The sequence below is a fragment of the Ambystoma mexicanum genome, chromosome 6p (assembly GCF_040938575.1).
Source record: "Ambystoma mexicanum isolate Mex_15411 chromosome 6p, UKY_AmexF1_1, whole genome shotgun sequence".
NCBI lineage: Eukaryota > Metazoa > Chordata > Amphibia > Caudata > Ambystomatidae > Ambystoma > Ambystoma mexicanum.
The window spans coordinates 1,209,755,209-1,209,774,938 of record NC_090935.1 but is presented as its reverse complement, the minus strand read 5'-3'; the positions used below and the strand labels follow the sequence as shown (position 1 = coordinate 1,209,774,938).

The following is a 19,730-nucleotide window of genomic DNA, read 5'->3' as shown; positions in this document are numbered from 1 at the left end:
CACGTGGTGCATTTTAACGTATTGCATAACTTTTCACTTCCACACATGTATTTTCATATTACACTGTATGCCACTGAACTGGGCCGGACACAGGGGATTATTGCATTTCGATGTACTACATACCTTTTCATTTCCCCACTCTGTTTTAAACTTGTTCCCACAGCAGGCGACAACTAACAGCTGCCAGGTTTACGGCCAGCCTGTAACTTGACCACCCCCCTTTCTGTCACCTGGACAGCTGTGTTCATCATGGCATCTCTTTCTGAGAAATTACTCCCCTCCCATGTGGAGGAGGCTCACCTGCCTCCCTGTCAGGTGTAAAATCTGCAGCCTGGGGGGGGCTTCCCCTTCTATACTTCCTTGGACAACTTCCTTCCCGTCCCCAGTAAACAGACTCTGTTGTCACCTACGCCCTGTGATCCCCATCCCTTCCTCCTTGGACTCATGAGAACAGCTGTGGTCACCATGGGCGTGGGTGAGGTGAGCCCTTCCATCTCCTTCCTTAACTGTTGTCCCTGAATGTTTGTTCATCTGCCCCCTTTTGACCCTGGAACAGCTGTGTGGGAACCATTGTGTACATCTCAGGATGTTTGCCCACCTGTCATGTCCCTGCCCCTTCCTCCTTGGTCCCCCCATCCCCTTCAGAGAGGGGGAGGCTGTGAGACCCCGTGAATCCCTGCCCATTTCACACTGGGAACTATTGTGTCCATTCGGGTGGAGGCAGCAGGGGCTAGGCTCTGCAGGGGAGGAGCCACAGCATTATAAGTGGACAGAAGACCAAGGCTCGGTCTCTCTTTCTGGTGTCAGTGCTGTGCTGGATGAGTGGGTCAGGGGCAGCGGAATTACAAAGAGCCTCAGCAGGTACACTTCTCTCAGAGTAAGGTAATTTACAGGGTAACTTACTCTGCTGGCAATGAGCCTAATTCCCTGTCTGTAACAAATCGGGTTCCTGATTTTTGCAAGACTTTGGTGCCTTAATTTGTGTTCCTACTTAGCCTGCCTGTTATTATCAGAGGGGAGAACCAGTCTGCATACACAACACACACCTCCCCGAGGTCTGTTAATTCCCTGGCCCAAAACTGTGGATCTCCCCGGGATCTTCCACACAGCTTTTGCCATTTTGGCCTGCCTTCCACTTCCACATAAGTGAGGCACTTCTTTCAAAGCAAGACATCAAACAGGTAGTGTGGATCACAACTTTTCGTTTTTATCATATCACACAAGAAACCTTCCCTGTACAGACTTTGTAAGATGATAAGTGTTTAATAGACATGTTGTGGGCCGTTTACCCATTGCCCCGCTGATAGAACTTCAGCTGGCAAATGATTTTGTTGAAATTACATCCCACATCCCCTTCACAATGATACCTTGGGAAGTGGCATTGTGTGCTCTTTCACCCCCCACCTTACTCCATTGACATTATCAGAAGTCTTAATACTTGAGCATTGATCACAATTTAAAATATTTGACATCTGTATCCTTTGACCCTTTTGTAATCACTGGATGTTGATTAAAGCAAATCTGACAATGAGTTATATAGCAGCTGAAGGCAGTCAAGGAAGTTGCAAGGGAAAACATGGGGGTGGGTTGAATTGCAATCCCTAGTTACCCTTAAACGATGCCTCTGCCGTCAGTTACTCTGCACAGATGACCTGGAATCCAGCATGTCTCTGGTCCAAAGAAGATGGGTGACTATGTTAGAAAGCTACAAACTTCTCCTTCTGTGTGTTCTAGAGACTACTCGGGACATGGTTTCTCTGAACCCGGATAGTCCCTGGAGCACGGGGGGATACAGGGTATGAAATCAGAGCTCTTACTGTTGCGGCCCCTGATAGACTTTACTGCAATGCCCACTCCCGAAAGAAAATCTGTTCACTTACCATTTCATCCAAAACCAATGCTTTAGAAAAGCCGCCGCACAGGGAGAAAAGCCCTTCACAATTTTGTCTTCATATTTTGCCATGAACCAGTCCCAGAAGATGAAGAACAAGCCCGCCACTGTGAGCACGAACAGAGCCAGGGCTCTGTGAAAGTTGAGGGAACACGCTGCGATCACCAGAGCAAAGAAACCTGCAAGAGATCACAGACTGGCGTGAACAGCCGGAAGAAAGATAATGCAACTTTCTTTTGAGAAATTGTGAATGCAATTACAATGGTGAAATCACAATCAATAGTGTAAGAGCAAAAGCAGAGCAAAAGAATGAGTGAAGCCTATAGTGTCATAAGAGATTGGCAAATGGGCAACAAGATGACCTGGTAGTTCTTATTTTACATTGAGATCTGAGTGCCATGATGCTGCCTTCGAGGCAATAACCACCATAACCCATAACCCACCAAAGCATTATCTATGTGCCCCAATGCATGGATGACATTTAAGGAATCACCCAATAGGTGGGATGGGGGATATTGTTTTATTTAGTTGTGCACAGAGAGAACGGTAGCTGTTTCCACAAGTTTAAAAAGACCTACAAGGTAAGATGGCTGACTGGAACTGAAGAAATGAACTACTTATTTATTTCCCTAGGTGGCCATGGGCGGAGCACAGTCGGATGAGAGAACCAATAAAGAGAAAGGTTAGTGCAGGCCTACAGGGAGGGACAGGGGGGTTTGTCAGGTGGAGCTGGTGGGGAAGGCAGTGGTATAGTGGTGCAGGGGGCTGGGAGCTCATGGCAGGAGGGACATCCAGAGCATAGATGCCAACCCTCCCGATTTAGGCAGGAGACTCCCGATTTTGATAACAAAAACAACGCTATGTTTTACTGTCTCCCGCCTAAAATAATTGCAACCCCAATGCAATTGAATGGGGACGTTCAATTCTCCCGATTTCTTTGAGAGGATCTCCCTCCCAGGTGAGACAAAATGTTGACATGTATGCCAGAGGGGCAATTACTCCTGGTGGAGTGGGCAGTTTAAAGTCAGATGGAGTTTGTGAATGCAAAAATGTCAACGGTCAACCTGTTAGGAAAACCTGCGCTGGGTGAAGTAACAGAAACGCGGTGCCCTGTGCAGCTGCACATTCTTTTACTTTCCTATGTAGCAATCGAAGGTGGAGCACGGTGTGACAGCATCAGAATGACTTGCTGATCTCTGATCTGTAAGAGTATGTGGGAGGCCACCTCGATCTTTATGTGGGGCCTGATGGTGGGGTCTTGCACTGTGCCCATTATCATTGGGGCTCTCAGAAACCGCTTTCAGATGTCGGGGGTGTGCACAAACCCTGCTAGCTCAGTTTTGGCTATGTTGGCAGGATCTGTGAATGCAGCCCCCAGACTGACTTTGCAAGAGGGTCCCCCTCCCCCCTCACAACTTCCACTCCCACACGCAGCCAATATATGACCCCATCTCTCGGTTTAGTGCCGGCTCCCATAGAACCCCCACACCCTGGTGGACAGTAGAGATACATGGGGTCGGCGTGGGGGGAACCTCATGACTCATATAGAGAAAAACATATGAATTCCCTAAACTGCTTGAATAACGCATGTTGCGAATGTGCAGATTCAAAGTTAGCGTCTGCATCGTCCATGTTACAGACAAGGCACACAAGAAGCTGCAGCGCCTTACCTTATGTGGCTAGGATAAAAAAAAAGAGGACTGCTGGCCGTGCACTCAGGGGTGGACTGGAACCCAAAGTGCTTTTTTTTAAAGCGGGCCCATATTACACCGCGTGAGCAAACCCCACCCCTCTAAGAAGGGTTTGGGGTGGTGCTCCCTTCAGCGAATTTGGGAAAAAATTGATCCAAATTGCGAATTTGAAAGGACATTTGTCACTATTTAGGGATTAAAAAGTAGTTAGTTAACAAATGTTATATGTCAGTTTTTTGTTATGTTTATGCATGAGGAATAGCATTCTGGAAGCGTTATTGCAAATTCCTTACCTCAAAGGGTTCAGGTGGGTTGTGGAGAGATGGAAGGACGAGGGTGTGGTGCATGGGAGAGGGTAAGAGGAGCTGAAACCCAGGGTGCCACCCAAAAGTGCCCCACGACGTAGGGGCCCACTGGGAAATCTCCAGAGTCCCCTGTAGGCCAGTCCAGCCCTGTGGGCAGTATCTGCGGTATGGCCCAGGCCTATGGCCTCAATCTCTTTCCTGCTGTTTAACTGACCACACCGTTGTCTTTGTGTGACAACTGTGTGCTACAGCTGTGAATAGGACAATAACGGGGACAGCCAAGCACTGAGTAGTCACCTGAGGCCACCAATTCTTTTAACAACAAAAATAAAAACGGAACAGTCTGGTTCGCTCTATGCCAGATTTGAACCAGTGAGCCACAGGGGACAGGCTCTCTATCCTGCTGTCTAGGCGTGCAGCCATGTTATACTGCATAAAGGTTTTGAAAATGTCATGGCAGTGATGGAGGCTTCATATAATGCCGTCTCTTTTTGTCTTAATTCTAATAGCAGCAAGCACAATTATTTGACCAACTGTAAGCAGGACTGCAGGTCTCACAATTCCCAGTCCTTGCGTTGGTGGAGGGCACGTCATCCCCTCTGACCCTCATACTTTGGGGTTAGTGGAGAAAAGGAACTAGATGGACTTTGGATGCACCCAGAAAGGAGGGAATGGAGTTGTGGGATGGGTAGGGGGAGGCAGGGAGACAGTATGGAGCAGTACAATGCTTGACTACTGGTTTGCAAACTTTCCATTGTTGGTCTGGGGTTTGACTAGACAACGGATGGAATAATACAAAAATGGCACTAAATTCATCCCCGAAAGAAATAGCCAAACAATATATAGAAATCTTTTATCCCACCGTGCATGCAAATTAACTAGATACAAATTGACATACATATATACTTAGAACATTTATATTCGTATTATCTGTGTGTCATCATTTACACTAAACACACAATTACTAACATAGCTTCAACATATTTTGATTGCCATTCTTTAGAACTACCCTGTAAACAGTGGCAGTAGACAACACATACATTTTCCCATATGCGTATAACAAGAAGTCAGTCTATCTATGACAGGTGAAGCTTCAATGTTCATTCTATATTACTGTATCATTTTCTCTTAATAAATCATAGTGGACCAAAACAGAAATTCAATACTTTGGGCAAGTCAGAAATTTAATATTTTGGGCAAGTCCATACCAGTACCTTAAACACAATACACTTTGTAGTCGCCGGGAATCATTTGGCTGTAGTCCCTTCAATTGAATGCAATAGACTGACATAAACCTAAGGTAAAAGCAAAACCCAGCAGTGTAGTATGGTGTCTTCCAGGACAATTAGCAATCTGGCAACCCCACTCTCTTGTGCAATGCTCCTCAGGTCCATTGTTCCTTTAGTCCTTGGCTCCGTGGTGAGACACACTCTGGTCAATCACCCCTCTGGTCCACTGGTCCTTGGCTGCTCCGGCGAGCCACTCTCCTCTGGTCTTCAGTTACCTTGTCAGTTGCTCCTGTAGTTCTTGGCTTCCTGGTGTCACACTCCTCTTCTCCATGGATGCTCCCCTTCATCACCCTGCTGGTCCTTGGCTGCTCCTGTCCATCACCCTTTTGGTCCTTGGCTGCTCTGGTCCATTGCCCTCTAGTTCGTGGCTGCTGTGGTCCATCACCCCTCTGGTCCTTGGCTGCTCTGACTAGCCACTCTCCTCTGGTCTTTGGTTACCTTGTCAGTTGCCCCTCTGGCCGTTGGCTTCCTGGTGAGTCAGACTCCTCTGGCCCATGGCTGCTCCCCTTCATCACCCTGCTGGTCCTTGGCTGCTCTGGTCCATCACTGTGTTGGTCCTTGGCTGCTCTGTTCCATTGCCCTCTAGTTCCTGGCTGCTGTGGTCCATCACCCTTCTGGTCCTTGGCTGCTCTGACTAGCCACTCTCCTCTGGTCCTCAGTTACCTTCTGAGTTGCTCCTCTGGTTCTTGGTTCCCTGGTGAGTTGTCGGCGAAAATAAACAGAAGCGAAATGCTTCCTTTTTCTGTGTGCTGTTGCTGCCTAAAATGCACCTCGAATGCCCCAAGTTCCTACACTTACATGGTGTGTTCATGCAATCAAGTTAAGCACCAGGTGGAGGGTGATATGGTAACAAAAACCACCTCAACACACAACTCCTCCCAAGGAACAATACAGGTTGCATAGTGGAACGTACACTATCTGAAGGCCCGTGTCTGCAGTAAAGTTCCCACCACAATGACCCTCCTCCCCAAAAAGATATACAAAACAACTCTTCACACTACTGAAACTCCAAGAAACCGTGCAAATTGCAGAAGGCATGCTATACAAGGCTCAGTAACGTAACGTAAAAGAGCATCGCAAACCTCACTCATTCTCCTTTTCGGGTAGTATTCTGCACGGTCCAAGCAACTTTGGTGACTAGCAGCAACAGGGGAGGAAATTGAGGTTGTTTCTGCCGCAGGCAGTCATCTGAACGCCAATCTCTGGAGGACTGACTGGATGGAGAAACTATGGCCCTGACTCATGGAATTATTTGCGTGTAAAGCGTGGATTTGCGTGCCTTTCTGCCCGCAAATCCCCACGCAAATCCCCGTTTTACACGCAAATAATTCCATAAATCACGGCCTATATATCTACCTGTCACATCAAGTGATATGGGAATGAGGGAGAGCGAGTGCAACAATAAAGCAATTCGAGGGGACTACTTGGGGGTCGCTCACATAGGGGCCATGAGGATACACCACTTTGTCCCTAAAATATCAAATCTGTCTCATTGTAGAGGACACTATTTTCGAATAGTGAACTTGACCATTTGTAAGGACTCCAGGGTTTGCAGTCAAATCACAGTGAGTTTAAATGATTTGTCCAGGATCACACAACCTGAGTGAAGCAGGGATTTCAGCCTACTTTGCAATTTAGTCACTTGACCACATACCATCCAAGCTTTACTTGATACAAGTATTTAAGTTTTGAATTTCAAGGTCTAAATCATGTTGACTTAGAGGGCCTGATTCATGGAAGTGTTTTATGATGACACAATGCCATAGGAAATCGTTCCATGAGTCAGGTCCATATTTAGTTGCAAAATGCAAAGATTGCATAGTAGAGCAACCTGCCAACATGTACATTTTCACAGAAAAATGTTAAGCCAAAAGAATATCATTATATATTTATTTTCCACATCCTGAATGAAAAGTGAAATGACCCAGAATGAAAAAAGCAAGCCTGGAAATCCTGTCATGCACCATGATATTTTCAGCATTTTAAGACGCACACTATAGGAAGTTGTGTAATAAAGACACCTGGATATAAATAATGTGTATGGCACACATCCAGCTCATTGTTATCCATGATATTAAGACTATTTGAGTCGACATAAAAGCAAACCTTTTTTGCATGCCATGCTAGCAGGCATCATGGGTGTACACTAATATTTTAAATGGTAGCTTATTAGAGTAAGTGTAAGTTGTGGACCAATCTGTTATTCATTGCATGCGTAGTGAGAAGGGTCCATATTTAATTTCAGAGCGTGGAGGCAAAGTATTGGAGGACGAATTTTGGAATTGAAAGGCTGATACAGTGATCCAATCCAAGCAATTGGATTCCCCTGACTGCACATTGAGTGCTTCTGAAGTTATTTGGTTAAGCAGTGATAACATGAGTGTTAAACTAAAATCTATATTCCTCGTTTCCTGTAGATTGTGGTGGGATGTCGATGACACACGCTAAGGAGGATGTTGTATCAAGACAGTGAACAAGTCGGTTCAGGAAAAGGTTACTTGTGTAAATGAATAGGAGTGCTGAACGGGAATTGTTGAATTTTTGATTAATGGGCATCTTTCTGCTTTTTTTGAAAGTTGAATACTCTAAACAGTAACAGTCTTCACCTGAAGAAGGGGTCGCGAAGCCCCGAAACGCGTAGTGACGTCGATGTGTATATCACATCTTTGAAACTCAAAATTGAAACCACATTAGTGTGGCTTGGCTTACACATTGACACAGAGTTGTTACTGTAATGTAATATGTCTTACTGTCTGAAGAATTCTGAAAGAGAAATGTGAAAAGTTTTATTTCATTGTGTTCATGTAAATATGTTAAAAGATGTTAAACAATATCACACTAAACGGGATGTTCGGCTGATCTGGTTTAGGAGTGACATTATGAACAATTTTGATTAGCTAGATAACTTTTATTTTTGAGTAAAAGAATATATAAAATAATAAAAAACGTATTTAACACAAAGGAAGAGATAGTCTTTGTATCTCGAGAGGAGAGATAGGGTATTTCATCAGAGTTTCGGTGAAGAATAGGTTGGTTTACATTGTCCCCTGGTAGCAAGGCTGAACCCGGAGCAGCCGAAAACAGAGAATTGTATTATTTACATCACGTTATTATATTAAGAGAGAAACGACATCGAGTGGTGCACCCCTATTCAGTGTTTTTACACCTTTATTGTGTTACTCACTTGGACTGATTTTGAGGTGGGCACGGGTTTGCTAGGCAACTGGAGCTGCGTGGGGTCTATTCTGTTGGAAATGTGCCATCGCGCATAAGACACGCTCTGATAATAGCAAAATTAATGTGTTTGCGAGGTCATTAACGTGCTGCCTGCACAGCCCCGATGGTGGTTAATGGCTATTGTTTGCTCATCTGAGCCTTGGCAAATATGGGCCAGGAGAAAGCAAATGAGCCCCGCATCCTTTTCGGGAGCCTTTGAACTAAAGGTACACAATTTAAAAGAAAAACGATTAAGTGGTAAGGCATATCAATGATTTATATTACACTTCCATCCCTGCCCTAATATTGATTCAGTGGAAACCATCCAACAGCCTCTTTCCTCGCTGCTGTAGGTCGAAGAGGAGTACCATTTCTTTGTATGTCTATCAAGGAATTCGAATTTGGTTTGAGTAGTTAAGCCAGGAGGAACAGTAACACTACACCAGTAAAGAACCTGCTTTCCTCATGTGTGGATTTCAGCAAAACACCCCTGAGGTGAACGCGGTTGATAGGCGGCGGAACAGAGTGCTAGGGCCGGACAAGCTTTCAAGCTCGATTACATGTTGCACTGGCTCGTGCACACATGGACGCCGCCGGCAATCCCTAGAACAGGGATGGATTGTAACCTTGACATGCGTGGGAATGGTGGGGTTCAGGAGGGCGAGTAAACATGTATGAATACATTCATTTGCAGTATACCCTTGCACAGAACAGCAATAGCTTAGCATCCGCAGTAAGTTAGACAGAATGATGGAGCAAGAACAGGAGTACACTCAAGCAGACGGTGGAGGGGTAAGCCTTCAGCTTTCTTGGAAGGGGACATTTTGTCTTCCCTGGACGCCTCTATAGCCACTGACATTGGTCGAGCAATGCACAGATCGCGTAGGGCTTTCTAGTGGCAATAGGGCATACATTACTTCTGCTTTTGCCCAATACGTCCTTCAGGACCAGGTTTCCTAGGACCACTACTTCTCAGCATAGAAAAAGCAAAAGGGATCCTCCTCAATCCTAACCCTAAACTGGGGGATCCAGCCTATGCACAGCCACCCGCCACCAATCGTTTTCTTTTTGGGGATCATTAGCTCAGGGATATAAGTCGATATGTAGCTATCTTTTCTTCCTTGGACAGGACCCAAGCTACCATGAGGCGTATATTCTATGCAAGACATTTGACCCGGCCAGTTGAAATGGAGGCTGTTCAACTGGCCGGCCTCAAAGGCAACCGTGCCTCTCAGCGGGCAGAGGAAGTGGTATCCACCCAGAGATTCAGGCTCGCCAATCTACATTTTCGCCCTCAAAAGGGACAGTTCTTTTGAGGTGGAAGTACAAGGATAGGAAGAGGAGGACATTTTGATGGTGAGTGTGGGGACACCTTCTTCCCAGTTAAAACGTTAGTGATGAATGAAATGGGATCTATGTGATTATTGCGACGGCCGAAAATGCCGACTTTTAAAAAAAAAAAACTTTACACCACATATATATGCGGGGGGAGACCCCTGCAACCTCCCCATATTAATATTATCCTCTAAACCCCCCACATATATATGTGGTGTAAGGGGGGGTTAACAAAAAAAAGAAAAAGTTGGCATTTTCGACCGTCGCAATTCCCAGTTCGACATTTTTGTACGATTCCAATGAAATGCTTCCTTGCAAACTGCAAGAGCATTTCAATGGACGCATTTAGTACAACAGACAGTGCCCTGCTTATGGTTAATCTTCGGTTATCTCTGAAAATTAGGTTTATGCTCCAGAGAGTTTTGGTCCTCCAGACAGAGGTAATTGGTGATCTCTCAAGAGATTTGCACTCTAGTAAAGAGGAGTGTGTTGGAGAGTTTCCATTCATAGTTCAGGCTTTGAAAGAAACTTGCTTTCGGGTTCAGCTGAAAGACAATAGCCACCCGCCCTATTAGCAACTCCAGGCTTCTCAACCATTTTTCAGTGTTCCGTAATTTCAACATGGGAAAAACGATTGCTTTGTTTTGGAATGTTTTACATCTGGGGTACTTGTTGGTGAGAACGGAACTGTAGGACACCTACCTTTCAACTCCCATAAATTGGGCATTTAGAAAGTGTCTCTTATTCATTTGAAGCATGCTCTCCATTCACCTGCTTTGCATTTATTCTGTCTTCGATCCAATGGTCTTTCATGAAGTTGGCATACCCAGTGGGCCCTCTCAGTGAGAAGAAGGAGCATTCAACTCTAATAATCTTGAGTGACATTCTGATTATGGCACAATCAGATCAGGAAGCCACAGACCCTGTGCATTGGACGGCCCATCTCCTATGGCGTTAGGGTTTGGCATACATCAAGACAATTAAGACAAGTCTTTCCCAGATTATGGAATTTCTGGGATTCCAGATTTCCTCTCAAAAATCCACACTACGTCTTCCATTAGGGAAGATTTATTCCATAAAGAGAGAAATTAAGAGAATTCTGGAAGAACCACTTCAAAACCTGGCCATGATAATAGGAAGCCTCTCCCTCTCAATGTAGATGCTCTTTCCATGACCGTATTTTTGCAGATCACTAAAAAGATTGAAGTTTGGTCACTTTCATAGAGGAAAGAGTTACACGGACAAAGGACCCCTTACAGGGGGAGCAAAAAGGGAGTTCACCTAGTGGTTCATTTCCCAGAGGTCTGGAAAGGAAGATCAATCTTTGATTCATCCCCAAATCGACTGCTGGAGTGAGATGCAAGCCTGCTAGGATGAGGTGGCAGATGTGAAAGAACCTTGACAGAATGTCCATGGTTGCCATGGGAGTTGAGGGTAGCACATCAACTTTTCAGTGCTTCTTGCAGCCTGCTTTTCAATGAGGACATTCGCAAAGAGATGAAATGTTGTCCCATTCTAATATGTGAGGGCAATGATTTGGCAGTTCGATGCATTATTCATCAATGGGCACATGACCCAAAACCCTAGCAGACACGTAAAGACATTTGGGGAATTCTGTTTTCCAGGAAGGAGTCAGCTAAGAGCAGAGGTTTTTTTCTCCATGGGATCTCAATGCAGATGCGGTCCTGTGTTCCAGAGAGTACACGGATTTCAGTGACTGGCGTCATTAAACCTCATTTAATAGGCTCCATGTTTCCTCCGGGGGCCCAATGAGAATGCAACTCTTTTGCTTCTAGAGTGAATATACAGATCACATGATTTCCCCTGGAGGTAAGACCCGGCAAGCACAGGGACGGAAGCATTGTTTCATGGTTGGTAGACAAGCTTGCTTTTCACTTTTTCTCCTTTTTTTCTTATTCCACGAGTGCTCCTGGAATGCTGCCGATAGCACATCTCTGGGCAGCACAGGCCTGGCATCTGCTCACTCTGGAGATGTCATAGATCTCTCAGTGATGTTCCCAACAGTACTGGAAATATTGACAGATTCTACAGGCGGACCCTAACCTTCAATGGTAGGGGAGTCACAGTGTCTTATGGTATGGATGGCACTGGGGCTGCAGGATCCCCCAAGGCATTTCCTATTCAATGTAGCCTTAAAACGTGTGACCTGGGCCCGAGGCATCAGAAATCCATGTGCTTTCACTTGGAAGACTTGAGTAGTCTAGTGTGCATCAAGGCATTTTGAACCAATTGCTTCTTCCAAAGTGCTAGTGGCTAATTTTCTGTGGGACTGCCCTTTCCACTTTCTTACAGAGCTGTCACAGTTAACAGGTTGACCATTCCTGCACAGTATTCCCTAATGTGGAGTGCACCAATTGGGGAATACCCTTTGTTTAGGTGACTTTTGCAGTTTTGCATGGAATCTTCATCAGGAGGAAGGATAGCTCAGGGGCGAAGCGTTTGACTTGGAAGCAAGACAACACAGCGCAACACATGTTTGAATCATGATCCTGCACTTGTATTAATTGTGTTATAAAGTATCAATAAAATAAATAAGTTTATGTTTGTATATTTAAAACGCGCCTTAGGCCCAGGCACACATGCATATCAAGCAAATACACACACTCAGTACACATGCATAAATCACCAAGCATACAAGATACTAAAACGTATAAAAACAGATCTAAAAGCAATAAAAACAGAAGCCACATAAAAACATATCACAGCATCAGATAAAAACAATGAAAGCAACAGATAAGTAAAAGGAGTCATAAAAGCAGGGTTTCGGATATCTGAGTAGGCTAATAAAAACGAAGTAAAAAGGAAAATCTTCCAGGCCTGCTTAAAGGATAAGTGGTAAAAGAACAATCTCAGATTGCTAGTTTGTCAGAGGGCAGATGCCAGAAAATTAAAAGAACACCTTCCTGCTCTCTTGTGCTTTGCCAGTAGAATCTGAAGGAACTTCTCTTGGCTAGATCTCAACGCTCTAAGGCTTTGCCTCTCCGTAATCCTCCTATTTAAATAGGTAGAACGATGCCATAGATACATGTGTGTGTGTGTGTGTGCTAGACAGTATTATAACATTCAAGCGCTCTCCCACTGGGAGCCGGTGCAGTGCCCTCCGTGATATGTGCTCGTCTATTGATCTTAGATGCGATTTGCACTGTGCTATTTGTAGGACTTGTAACTTCTTCACATATTTCTGTGCAGTGCCTACCAAGAAGCTACCACAATAGACACATTTTGCAACCAACATGGCATGTGCAAGAATAGCAAAATTCTCATTGGAGAGAAACGGCTTGATGTAGCAAAGAAGCTTCAAATAATAGGTTGATGACGAGATGATCGCACTGACTTGATCCTGTATGGATAATGTGCAATCAAATACCACTCCTAAGGTGTTGACCTTTGTTAGAACAGGAATACTGCAATTCACTATAAGGAATGTTTGATAAAGATCTGATAAATCAGCTAACCTTTGTTGCGTGCCAACCATAATTTACTCTTAGCATCAGCAGCCTAATCACCTGTAAGTTTTATTAAAACGTGTGCATCTTCAGCATAGTCGGCATATGAAATATCCTGCTCATCTAATATATCAAATAGTGGCGTCATAAAAAGGTTAAAAAGAGTAGGCGACAAGCAAGAACCCTGAAGCACTCCGCAAGTAGGCCATATTAGTCTTATGAAAGACTCTTGTCCATTTGCCGGATAAAAAAGAAAAGACTCAGAGGCCGATTCATGGAATTAATGTGCGCTGACATTTTCTGCGAAAGCGTGCAAAAGCGTGCGATTCGCAGTGCCAGTGCGAAAATTGCAGCGAAACCCACGCACAGCGATTCATGGAAGTCCGTGCACGTGTAAATGACAGGATGTGCGCCAAAATTCTGTGTGGCGCACACGTCTCCAAACAGCGTACGCTACGCGCACAGCGTAATCGCACATAGTGCGGCGCACACAACAAAAGTAGGAGGAACAGGGGGCGTGACACGCAGAATGGGGAACAACTCGTGAAAATGTGGGCTTCACGGGGGAAGTACAGGAGGCAAGTGCGCGGAGCACCCACACGCACGTTCAAAACACGTATTCATGGAATCGAACGGGGCTAATGCGTGTGCCAAAAAAGACGCGCTAATCAGGAAACATGTACGCCAGCAGGAAGCAGGCGTACGTGGACCCGCGCAGCATAAAAATGCGTGCAAACAACAAACAAGCACAGACGCCAGGATGAATATACCGTTCCTAGCAGCAGTGGTCGAGGGATACCGCAGGAGGAGGATAGTCAGGCCCAGAATTTTTACACCCAGAACCAGCCTTTTTGGGATGCCTGATGACCAGGTGTATGGGAGGTACAGGTTTCCACCTCACATAATACTCAACCTGGTCAGTGAGTGGGAGGATGACCTCACATCACCCACCCTGTGCTCCCAAGCACTCAGCCCCCTGCATAAGGTCCTCAATGTACTGCACTTCTTGGCCACTGGATCATTTCAGCGGACAACTGCTATAGTGGGGGGGGGGGTGTCACAGGCCACGCAGTCACGCTGCCTACACCAGGTCTTGGCCATCATGTCTGCACGCCGATCAGTCCGCAGGCACATATACCTGCCCAGAACATTGGCAGAAAGGCAGGCTGTCATCCAGGATTTTTACGGGGTGGCACACTCCCCCAAAGTGCTAGGTGCCATTGACTGCACCCATGTGGCTCTACGTCCTCCCAGGGCATCTGAGCACATCTATAGAAACTGCAAGCACTGGCATTCCATCAACGTCCAGGTAGTATGTGATGCCAAGGGAATCATCAGCTCAGTATATGCCAACTATCCAGGGTCCACCCACGACAGTTTTATTTACAGAATGTCAACCCTAAACCGGGACCTAGAAGCTGGTCGGCATGGCGATACATGGCTGCTCGGTGAGTATAAATGCCACAGCACATGCATGCATGTCAGATACTGAGCAATGTCACAACCCCACTAATGATACCCATCACCACCTCCCCAGGGGACAGTGGCTACCCTCTGAGCACCCACATGATGACGCCAATTCGGAACCCCACCACGCCACCCGAGGTAAGATACAACACAGCCCACATTGCAACCCGGGGCATAGTGGAGCGCACATTCGGAGTGCTCAAGTCACGCTTTCGCTCCCTTGACCGTTCTGGCGGGCAGCTGTTATACGCTCCCCCAGTAGTGTGCAGGATCATAGTGGCAGCATGTGTCCTGCACAACGTTGCAACATGCCGGGGCCTGCCCGTGGACATGGTGGTGCCCCCACATCCCCAACCACATGCACAGCCACTGCGCATGGGAGGGGAAAGGGCACGGGGTGAGGCAGCCCGTACGCAGCTGGTGGCTAATTACGTCACCTAAAATCACACCCCTGTGGAGTGCACACAGCCCTGGCACATACCATTTGACAATCAATGATGATGACATAAGGGACAGTCAACTGTCACAACCATACCAGCCTGAGATTGGTCACCTGGAAGTGTTACATTGTGTGCATCCCTACCTACACAAACACCACCAATGCTGTGTCATCCAAAGACACACTTCTATGCTGCTAAAATCATTACCCCCTTGCAAATTACAACATGACAACAGTGCCATGTCACCCAACCCCTCCCTAGCACCGCCACCCAACACACCATGGCATGTCATGCTATGTGAGAGCAAACAAAGCAATCCCCAAAATATGACACAAGTGTCAAAGTACAGTGTCCCTAATGGAAACTGCCCACACACAATATGCTCCCAGTAATGTAGAACTAACAACACACATGACCAAATACTTACCAACAATACAATGCAGCTACACAACCTCAAACATAGCATAAACATGATAGTACTAAGTTAAAGTAGTGGTAGTCTTACAACCTGATTATGCCAGCACATCGGCCACTTCCAACTGTACAGTGCTGCTGCCACGCAAATGTCTAAGTGCACTGCTTACAACATGAACTCCATCTCCAAAGTAGACGGCCTGTGAAGACATGAGGAATTAACCTGCAAATTAGGAGAAAGACATGGATGCACAAGCACATAGCAATACACCATGCAGTGTACAATACAACAACAATATCCACTAGGAATGTATACACAGTATTGACTACAGACTGCCCATACAGCTCATGGGAGTCCTACGTCACTGTGTAAGTCTCTGTCACTTGGGCACAGCCTTTGCAAGCCCATAGAAACAGGAAGCAGGAGGGGTGTGTGTCTCACGAACCCAAGCATCTAACCCAAACTCAGGACAAGCTTGCATGTGCCCAGCCGGAATACAGTGGATGCCCATGGGAGCCACACAAGGCAACACACAGTAAACAAAAATCAAAAATCAAAAATGGCCATGTGGGGGCCGGGGGGATGGGGAGGCCACCCAGGAGGTCCGAGGACAGGGTGCGCACCAACAGCCACCTGTGTGGATGTTGGGGAAAAAAAACACCTCCATGGGCTCCCGGCCTGCACGGCTATGCCATTGTGGGAGAACTGCTGCTGTCGCTCTCAACACCCTCTGCTGCTGCCACAGGAGGTGGTGGTGCTATGGGAGGCAGCCCACGCAAAGCTCTGGTATAGTCCTCCATGGCAGCAAGCATGCAGGTGTGGAAGGTCTCGTTCTGGAGGATTATAGTGCGGAGATCCCCATGCAGCACCTGACGTGCTGCCCGGATCTCCTCCCGAGTTGCCTGCATCTCAGCTGAGAGCGAACATGTGAGCCGCCCCAGCTGCTGTTCTGTCCTCAAGTTAGTGGAAGCCTTAAGGGCAACAAGTGTCTCCCTGAGGTGATGGAGTTCTACCCTCAGGGTTTCCCTGTGGCCCTGGGACTCTATTGATATCGATTGGTGCCGCCCGTCTGTCCCTGTTGGATGCCAACATGTCCTCCCTGTGTGATTGGCAAATGGAGTCTGTTGCCTGCTGTAGTTGCTCCATCTGCCTTTCAGGGGACAATGGAAGTGGCCACCCTCTCCATTGCTTGAGCCATCATCTCAACTGATGCTGCCTGTTGGGTTGCCATACCGTACATGGATTGTTCCCATGCAGTATTGCCTGGTGGCGTATGGCCACCGCGTCGGCGGGCACCACACCTGTTTGGGGCAAGGCGATCTGCGCCTTGCTGTACCGGCACTGCCTGAGGCTGCAGGACTGCATTCCCCCTCTGATTTGCTGGCCCAGGAACAGGATCAGATGTTGTGGAGTGTGACCCTGCATCTGTAACCGCCAAAGGCGGACTTACCAACACTGACATCCCAATAGAGGGTTCTACCCCTGGTGCAGGTGGGTTGGACAGAACAGAATCCCTGCCAGAAACACTTACCTGCAACGGCACATAGGTCTCATCATCCGAATCAGCACCTGAATAGAGGTCTGGGGAGGTGCACCCAGAGGCACCCCTCGACAGAATGGTCTGCAGCAAGATTGGGTTCTCACCCACCACCACACCACGTCCCCCACTGGTGCCCGGCCGTGCCTGAGATTCCTCCTGGGTCTGCCCCATCTCCTCAACCTCAACAGCATCAAGAGCGTCATCCCCTGCAAAAACATGAAAGACAAAAAATGGAAACAGGCATTAGCACCATAGCACACAAATAGACCTGACAAGCTACAGAACCAGTACATGATTTACACATGTCCCACCTGACTATAACCCTCCCATGCATGCACTGTCACTGAGTTGGAAGGGGAGGCAAAAGGCAGACACTGATGACACCAAGATGGAAGAGCAACACATTTGCTGCATGCTGGGTAGCACTGCCATCACACATTGGCCTGTGAGTGGCATGTCCAATACACACACATGACACATGCCATCACACAGATGGCATGTACCATAGCCATGGTACGTTCCACAAGTACATCCATATGTCAGTGAATTAATACTGTCAGCCATCCATGTGAGATGGACATGATGAGATGAAAAATGCTACATAGTGTGACAAAATAGGCATGTGCCACACACTGCAACACATCCAGTGTACAAAAATACAGTGATTGCAGGCCGGTGTACACATCAATGGTTGTGCGCTTCAACATGACAGGAAACAACTATCATGTTCCACATTCAAACAGGCCCCAAAAATGTCTGTGATCAGGCCAATACTCAATCAGCCGGAATGGTCTAATCATTCACCTAACAAGGTAACACATGTGGGCCAATGTGGGGTTCATCAATGACAGAAGCATGTCACAAATGTGACAATAGGGCTGAGGAATGCGTAGCAAAAGTGGTAGAATTGAAACAAACAGCCTGAACGAACACTGAAAAATACAAACAATGTTGTTGCAAGATGCCACTTCAAGGGCAACTGCTGTAGTGTTGCGCAAAATTACTAATGTGTGCAGAAGGGATACTGTCACACCCAAATCCAAGGCCGCTGAATGTTTTGGATGAATCACATGGGTGACCCATACCACTCAGGCACACACACCCTCACCTGGCACTCAATCAGAACCCGTCACCCAAACAACATACACATGCATTACACACACATGCATGGGCACTCACCGGACAATGCATCATAATCAGGTAGTCCTCCCACACCTTGGATCTGTTCCTCTGTGACGAAGGCCCCAGCAACAGACTCATGTTCAGTGAGTTTGTTGTCCTCTTGTGGAGACCCACCGCCAGTCCCGCCAGTCACCAGAGTAGCGGCATGATTTGAGGCCAGCTTGTTCTTTGCTCTGTGTTTCAGGTCATTCCACCGCTTGTAGCAATCATCAGCTGTGCGCCTCACAAATCCAAGGGCACTTATGCCTTCGGCGATGGTCTGCCAGTGTGCCTTACGTTGACCAGGTGTGGTCTTGCACCCTGCAGTCACCAGCATTTCGTGGCTATGTGCCGACACATAGGCCACAAGTGCATCAAGTTCCGGATCATTAAAGCAAGGCTTCCTTGAGGTACCGGAGTGTGTAGTCGTGTCTGGGGTCTCATCCTGTTGTGCCCGAGCACCCTTCTTCCTCTTCTTTAAAGGTGGAGCAGAGCCAGAGTGGCTTTCGCCGCTCTGATCAGTAGGGGCAGAATCACTGGTGGACTGGGTAGTAGGAGTGTGGGAATGCACAATGACCATAGGTCTTGATGCAGGCATTGGTTGCAGGGTAATGTTGGCAGGGGGAACGTCAGTTTGATGGACCGGGACTGACACTGTCCTGGCTGGGAGAGTCAGAGCTGGGGCGGATGGAGCTGCAGCTGCCCCTGCAGCCTCCCCACCCTGCATACTTGGGGCAGCAGATGACATAGCTGCCCCAGATCCACGTGGCTTGGTGACAACAACTTGCACCGCCACACGTGGCCTAGACTTGCTGACCTGGAAGTCAGCCAGGGAGTCATCTTGTGCCAGGTCAGGTGCCACAATGGGCTGGTCCAACAGGGGCTGAGCTTGGATGGTGTCAGCCACGTTCCCCTCAACCATGGGGGGGCATGGGTGCCCCTGATTGTTCCTCCACACATGGGGGTATAGGGGGACCATGCAAATCCTGGCCACGTCCCCTACCGCGCCCACCACGCCCACCTTTTGAGGGTCAGCCACCTTTGCCTCCCTTACCGCTTGGTCGCCTCCCAACCATGGCACTGATGTTGTTGTGCATATGGGAGTTGCAGTAAACTATTGTCCTGGGCAATTGGGGGTCAAAGGGGTAGGATACCAGATGGAATTCGTACCCTAGTGCTCTAACAAGGCTGTCTGTGACCCCTGGGGGAAGATGACGGGTCACGCAACGCACAGGCAGCCCAAAATCAAAAATTAATGTGCATGCAACCCCTCGTAGACCACGTGCGTGAACAAATGAACCTGCACTAAGCTGTGGCACCCATAAACACAAAAATAAGCATACGCCTAATACACGCAGCCTACAATGACCTCTGAAGGGGAACGCGACACATGGGGCAAGCACAGTTGCTAAGTACATGCGGAACTCACCGTCTGCCTGGAAAAAGAACTTGAAAAATACGTGCGTGTGCGCGTTGGCAACACCCCCACCAAAAGAAGAATTGTACGGTGTCT

At 47.2% G+C, this 19,730-nt stretch overlaps 1 protein-coding gene across 1 annotated transcript in view; it reads right to left on the bottom strand.

Annotated features, from left to right (window-relative positions):
* Positions 1–19,730, bottom strand: part of SLC28A3 (solute carrier family 28 member 3) — a 666,148-nt gene that overhangs the window by 379,854 nt on the left and 266,564 nt on the right. The window contains exon 5 of the mRNA XM_069625863.1: positions 1,881–2,070. Coding sequence (XP_069481964.1) covers positions 1,881–2,070 — 190 coding nt within the window. The remainder of the gene's footprint in view (positions 1–1,880; positions 2,071–19,730) is intronic.